This window comes from Danio rerio, chromosome 4, assembly GCF_052040795.2.
Source record: "Danio rerio strain M-AB ecotype USA chromosome 4, GRCz13ab, whole genome shotgun sequence".
NCBI classification, from domain to species: Eukaryota; Metazoa; Chordata; class Actinopteri; order Cypriniformes; family Danionidae; genus Danio; species Danio rerio.
The window spans coordinates 4615139-4622500 of record NC_141024.2 but is presented as its reverse complement, the minus strand read 5'-3'; the positions used below and the strand labels follow the sequence as shown (position 1 = coordinate 4622500).

Genomic DNA, 7362 nt, shown 5'->3' with positions numbered 1-7362 from the left:
TTAGAGAATAAGCAAGCTAAAGTTCTGATCTAACCACAGAAATATCATAGCAATGCTCGCACATTTTAGTTACTGTACCACCACTCTTTCTGAACAGAAGTTGTGAAGTATTGCAGATTTTGTTGTGCATTTAAATTTGAAGAGTTTAGATACAAAAACCTCTAATAGCCATCTGATATTTTCGTCTAAAATTATCATTTTATGTATGTAGGCTCAGTAATTTTACTTTTATAGTGACAAATAAGTTCTTTTCATTGACTTTCATGTAATATAACTGAACATAAACATAGGAGTCTGTAAAAAAATGCTCATTTTAGGAGAACACATCAGACGGCATTTACAGGTTTTTGCATCTGAACACTTCATATGTTCTCCTCCTTCATCAGATCCACCAAACTTCAATCATTCAAAATCTTTTTTTTTCTGGTTCAAGAAGCCATTCGAATAAAATTCCCAATATAAAATCTTTAAGCTCAAATATGTAGAGGGCACATTTTGTCAGTGTCTCTTCTTTTAAGCATAAATGTAATTTCTTAGAAAACCTCACTTAATTTCTTCATGATTTATTGCTTATTTTTATCTTGAAATCAGTGAGGGGTTTCACAGTGATGAACCAGTCAAGAGTTAAAAAAAAGAAGAGCCTTTTTAATAGAAACATATTAATGATTTAATAATTCACTTTAAAGGTTCTTTCAAGAGTTCACACTTAGCTGATGATCTATTAAAAGCTTGTTTGGCATGCTGTCCCGGGAGAGAGCCCTGAGCTCAAGGGATCCTTGAGCCCGGGGTTTCCTCCCGTTCGCAGAGCGAAAGGGGAGCTTGAGTTCGGTTGATCTCAGAACTTCCCGGCTGCGGTAGTTTAGGGATCACGTGAGAAAAAGGGCTAGACAAGTGCTTGATTGTTATTCATGATGTATATCTTTGGATGGTGGAAGGAAACTGGAGAACCCAGGGAAAACCTACGCGGACACGGGGAGAATATACAAACTCCTCACAGAGACGCCTATCAGCCTGGAGGAACCAGGGCCGGCAGTGTTCTTGCTGTGGGGCTCACAGTGTTAACCACTGGGCCGCCGTGCCGCCCGATCAATTGTGAAGGAGGAGAATTGGGGAGGAAGGGGGGTTTCTTAAGAACGAAGATAATGTGAAATGAAAACTGTGATTATTTATAGTAGCTTAGGGCTCATATGATTGGAAGATAATGATTAGCTAATACGAGACCGGCCGTGATAAATCATAAGCACGTGATCCTCTCGAAATTAGTTTATAAATAAACTTCACTTATTGACATTGATGTTACAAGATTCTTTAAGATCCCTGGACACTTTTAAGTTCAGAGAAGGAACTTTACAGTGATCGAAGGTTCTTTGGGATGTGATTTTGTCCTGCCTTTACACTATGAAAAAATGCTTCTTTGAAAACTTTTCTTTAAAACCTTCTTTGAGGAACCAAAAAAAGGTTCTTCAATGCATATGACGACCCTTTTTTGATACCTTTATTTTTAAAGATTAATGATAGGGTTTTTTATGTGGAAATATTATGCCAATAAATATCATTTTAATAGTAAGAGCTCAGTGGTTAGCACTGTTGCCTCACAGCAAGAAAGTCGCTGGTTTGAGTCACCAACTGGACCAGTTGGCATTTCTCTGTGGAGTTTGCATGTTCTCCCTATGTTGGGCGTTGGTTTCCTCTGGGCGCTCCGGTTTCCCCCTCAGTCCAAACACATGCGCTATAGGTGAATTGGGTGTAGGGTAAGAGTGTGTGAATGGGTGTGTGTGGGTATTTCCCAGCACTAGGTTGCGGTTGGAAGGGCATTGTAAAACATATGGTGAACTAGTTGGCGGTTCATTCCGCTGTGGTGTTTCGCAGTGTAAGCAACATTTAATGCCAACACTTTAAAAAAACTCAGAACTCTGAAAGCACGACATTTTTAGGAAAAGAAGTGTGAAAGGTTGTGCACTTTTTCCCAGAGTATGACTAACAACCATGCAATTTCTTTTAGAAAGAGGATGTGTTTTTACACTGTGACGTAGATAAAATAAGATGTTGTCATGTCTTGCTCATAAACATGTGTAGATGCAAGGTTCTTTTTATTTTAATAGTCAAATTTTATTAGTAAAAATATACTCTCCATCACTTTTTTTTTTGTGAGGCATTCAACAATTATTGTCAAGACTTAAAGAAATCTTCACCTTCTTTAATATAATGGGCTTAAAATGTTAGAGGTTTTTATATCTTCATATAGACCGCATTGTAATAAAAACAGAGCATGCAATTTTTCGTAAAAGAAGTGTGAAGGTCATGCACTTCAACCCAGAGTATGACTAAAAACTGCAATATTTTTTTAGCAGAAAGAGGATGTGTTTTACACTCTGTGACGCAGATAAAATAAGATGTTGTCATGTCTTGCTCAATTAGGTTTGGGAAATCTTCCCACGTGCATGACATTTGATTTGAGTGTTTACAAGAGCAGACGTTGTTCACCTTGTCATTTCGTTCCAAATTAAATTATGCTGAAATGAGATAATTTACTGTATGGAATTTTCAGACTTGGCTCCCGATTTGTGCTTACTGAATTTAATGAGCATCTGGGACGAGAGGTGAGAAGAATTATGACTCAGTTCTCCTCCATCTGCCTTCCTGATTTTACGCAACTCCGCTCAAATTTATCTGTCCATGTGATTTATAGTCATTGTTGTGTGGTTGCTAAAGGTGACGTGGTGCATCACAGACAGATACGGATGAGTGTCACAACACTTGGGGAATGAAAAGCGCACGACTCTGAACATCACAATAGGCTCCATTCTTCACAACCAAACTGTCATCCTCACTGTATTCGCCTCTGCACAGAGCCGGTGGCACCACCATCTTTAGGAAAAATCAATCAAAGCAAAGAACTGCTATAATTAGACACAGAGGACAGAATCTGTAAACAGAACAGTGTGGAAGCAGCCATGCATGAGTAATGGTTGCATAAGGTAACGGTGCATGTTAATTATCTGTGTGTGTGTTTTTTTGTTTTGTTTTTTGCAAATGTTGTGCTTTTAATACATATGAGTGTTAGTGCGTAGACTTTATACCTAGTAAAACCACTTTGTGGCCTGGCGTTTTGTGCCTTGCATGACTCGCTGGTGTGTCAGACATCCTGTAATCATTGGATCATCTCTGAGGGAGGAAAATATTATTCTGTGGTCATTCATGAGAAACTTACTCTGGGGTTTTCTGTTTATAAGGTATAGTGCATGCATGCATGCTTCATGGAATTAAATTTAACATGATTGCATAAATATTAACCAAGATGTTAGTTGAAATGAAATAAAATAGCCTCAAAAACCTTAGAGTTAAAATTGATTGAGTTTATTTTTACTTAGCTTGGATGTATTAAATTAAAATTTAAAATTAAATAAAACTATTTGATATTAAATTAAATTAATAATAAAATGTTATAAAATATATATAATAAAACTACGTAAATGTTAAAAGAAACAGTAAAATTGCTAAAGTTTAAAGTGTAAATGAGAAGTTTTACCTAGATCAAACTATTAATAAAACTAAAATAGTTTCCTATTGATAATCGTTTTTCCGAGAACAGTATTTTACAAAAATAAAAAGTTCTGAATGTTTTAAAGTAGCAATTCTTAATGTACACTTCCTGACAAAAGTCTTGTCGCCTATCCAAGTTTTAGGAACAACAAATATTAACTTGACTTCTAGTTGATCATTTGGTATCAGAAGTGGATTATATGAAAGGCAAAGGCCTCTAGATTATGCTTAGTATAGAATATAAAGTCATGCTGCAGTGGAAACAGAATGAATATTGTGTCTGACTCCATCATGAGCTTGGAGAACTGCATCCATACATCTCTGCAATGACTAAAATCACTGATTAATAAAGTCATCTGGAATGGCAAAGAAAGCGTTCCTGCAGGACTCCCAGAGTTCATCAAGACTCGTTGGATTCATCTTCAATGCCTCCTCCTTCATCTTACACCAGACATGCTCAATAATGTTCATGTCTGGTGACTGGGCTGGCCAATCCTGGAGCACCTTGACCTTCTTTGCTTTCAGGAGCTTTGATGTGGAGGCTGAAGTATGAGAAGGAGCGCTATCCTGCTGGAGAATTCACCCTCTCCTGTAGTTTGTAATGTAATGGGCAGCACAAATGTCTTGATACCTCAGGCTGTTGATGTTGCCATCCACTCTGCAGATTTCTTGCACGCCCCCATACTGAATGTAACCCCAAACCATGATGTTTCCTCCACCAAACTTGACTGATATCTGTGAGAATCTTGGGTCCATGTTGGTTTTAGTAGGTCTTCTGCAGTATCTGTGATGATTGGGATGAAGTGTAACAGATGATTCATCTGAAAAATTAACCTTCTGCCACTTTTTCCAAATGATCAACTAGTAGTCAAGTTATTATTTGTTGCTCTTACAACTGGGATTGACGACAAGACTTTTGTCAGGTAGTGTATTATGAGGGTTTAAAATTAGACTGTAGTTTCTTCAAGCATTAAAAATTGTTACCAGCATTTCTTGCAACATTTATAAGACAAAACTTTACTGTATGTATAAATTGTAAGAGAAAAAAATTATGAATTTTACTTTTATGCCAGAAATCATTAGAATATGAATCAAAGTTTGTTCCATGAACATATTTTGTTAAGTTACTATTGTAAATATATCAAAAGTCCGTCTTTGAATAGCAATATCCATTTAATTTAGACAACTTTAAAAGTGATTTTCTCAGTTTTTCTTTCTCAGCCAAATATTGTCCCATTCTAACAAACCATTAATCAATATAATAGCATTTATTCAGCTTTCAGGTGATGTGTACGTCTCAATTCAAAAGAAATGAGCACCGGTTATGTGGTCCAGGGTCACAGATACTGTAATATCATGATTTTAGATATGCTCATTTCACAATAATATACATCAGAACTAATTTGAATGACTTTGTAGCTAGTGTTAATGGGTAAAAACACTTGACTGACAGCTTGAAATTAAAAATTGGTCACAGAGAGGTGCAAAATGCCATTTAGATAGTTCAATCACAAGATGAGGGAACTCCTAGTGTCTATATGTGCTAAAGAGCTTCGCAGTTTGTAGCATAAATAAAACAGAAAGATCACCTGAGGACAATTTAAGGGCATTTCTACAAATAAATTTGACATGTATATTGTACCAATGGTCACTTATTGAGTATTCATACCCACAGCATCACTTATTGATCATTGAGATGAAGAGGAGTGAAATGTGACAGACTCCCGATCTTGTGTTTTCTCATAAGAGGTGGGAGTTTATACTGATATAATCAGTCTTTTCTTCTCCTGAGGGCAGCAGCAGCATTAAGCCACAGCCCGACCAGCACACAGACACACAGCAGACCTTTGGGGATTCAAGCATCTGAAAACAACACGATTTCTGCTCTTTATTTGAGTCTGAACACGGATCTATCTACATGATATCTAAATCAGGTCTGTCCAGTGGGGAGCAATGCATCAAATACATCATATTCTTCTTTAATTTCATGCTATGGGTAAGTTTTTGATTGTTCACTCATTGTTTATTTATTGAGGTTGGACAATGTGTGTTATAGAAGGAATAGACTTTCTAGCGATGGTATTTGTTTTTTAAATAATAATAATATAACTAATATATTTTTGATTATTAAACATAAAAACGCATGTTAAATGATGATAATTGTTATTTATTGGCTTCCAATGGCTTTGAGAAATGCAGCGCCAAAGCTACTATGGTAAAGGCGTGACTTATTAATATTCATTAGCGTGATGATATTGATTGGTGAGGTGTACGTTGCACATAATTAACTAGATGAGTGCTTCTCAAACTGCGCTATGTGTTTTGTTTTACTTTTAAAGAACAGTAACCTACCATTTTTAACTTTTAAAAGCACAATTTAATTTAAATGTTGAAATTTATATATATATATATATATATATATATATATATATATATATATATATATATATATATATATATATATATATATATATATATATATATATATTTGTTTTATTTTTTAAACATATAAGCACAGTGCAATGTTAATTTTCAGACTATTTATAATGTTTAAAGTGGCTGACAATAATAAATATTCTTAATAATAGGAATTAATCTGCCACGTTTTTGAACTGCTGGGCTTACTACGCTACTGTATTTCAGTACTGCTCATTACGGTGGTACTTGGAGAGCTATTTTTTTTTCTGAAGTGGCACTTAAGGAAAAAGCTTTGAAAACCACTGAACTAGATCCTTTCAGGGTACAATCTGTTTATATACTACTACAAGATCCCATTCAAATTACTATAATAATTAGATCATGTGGTGGCTGCCATCCAGGAACGTAAACAAGAAACGTCAGCGTGCATTGATATTCATTAGTTTATTTGAAACTTCGCCCTGTTTTGAGAGTCAAAGTAGGCTTTTGCACACAACATCATTTATTCATTACATAAATCAGTTTAAATTTAGCCTTAGGAATGAAACATGGCCATATGTGCAGTCACAAAAATGAAGTAAATATCACCCAGCATGTTTAGTATATGTGGAAGAAGAAGAAACATGCAAATAATTAGCATTAGATTATTTAATATAGCATACCCCGGTAGCAAAGAATTCTGGCCCATTGGCATGAAGCTGGCACAGCAGGCATTCATCGGGCTTTGGCATATAGCATGAGGGGCAAACATGGCTCAGGTTTGGCAGAGGTAGCACTGTCTTTAAGGCGGCACACAAGACTTTGGCCAGGTATGAAATGTAATATTTGGCCCAGATGTTACAAATGTATATGTGGGCCACACAATACATTTAAAATATATTTAAATTATTTTTGAGTAAAGAAAAAAATTTTAACATTCGGGCCGCTTTGAGAAAAAGCATGACCATAAATCAAATTGCTTCATGGGTTTATCAAATTAATTGTAGTCATGAAACACTAACATTTCTGGCCCAGTTCAGGCCCAGTCATGACTTATTAACTTGGCTGAGACTTGGCCCAGATATGGTTCAAGTTTGGCCCTTGTCTGGAAGTAAGTTAAATTTAATAAGTTACAATGACCAAAAGTCAAATACTGTCAGGACTAATTGATCATAACACTTTTTAACGGTGTAAGGTTTATTAATTCATTTATGTTATTTTCGGCTTAGTCCCTTTATTAATCATAATATTAATATCATAATATATTAATATTAATAATTATAATCAATTCCACCACAGTGGAATGAACCGCCAACTTGTCCAGCATATGTTTTATGCAGCGGATGCCCTTCCAGCCAACCGTGTAAGGTTATAAAATACAAAATAAGCATTTATTACAGTAATTCTCAGTTATTTTACTTG

The 7362-nt window shown here is 35.5% G+C and overlaps 1 protein-coding gene across 17 annotated transcripts in view; it reads left to right on the top strand.

The window, feature by feature from the left end:
* Positions 1–7362, top strand: part of cd9b (CD9 molecule b) — a 142369-nt gene that overhangs the window by 112678 nt on the left and 22329 nt on the right. For 13 of the 17 annotated variants that reach the window (XM_088649756.1, XM_088649762.1, XM_088649764.1 and 10 more), the window contains one exon: positions 5341–5539. In XM_088649756.1, coding sequence (XP_088505882.1) covers positions 5462–5539 — 78 coding nt within the window. In that variant the 5' untranslated portion in view covers positions 5341–5461. Of the gene's footprint in view, positions 1–2548; positions 2601–2712; positions 2979–5340; positions 5540–7362 lie in introns of all 17 variants that reach the window. The other 4 variants (XM_088649751.1, XM_088649750.1, XM_088649749.1 and 1 more) reach the window with 1 other exon arrangement.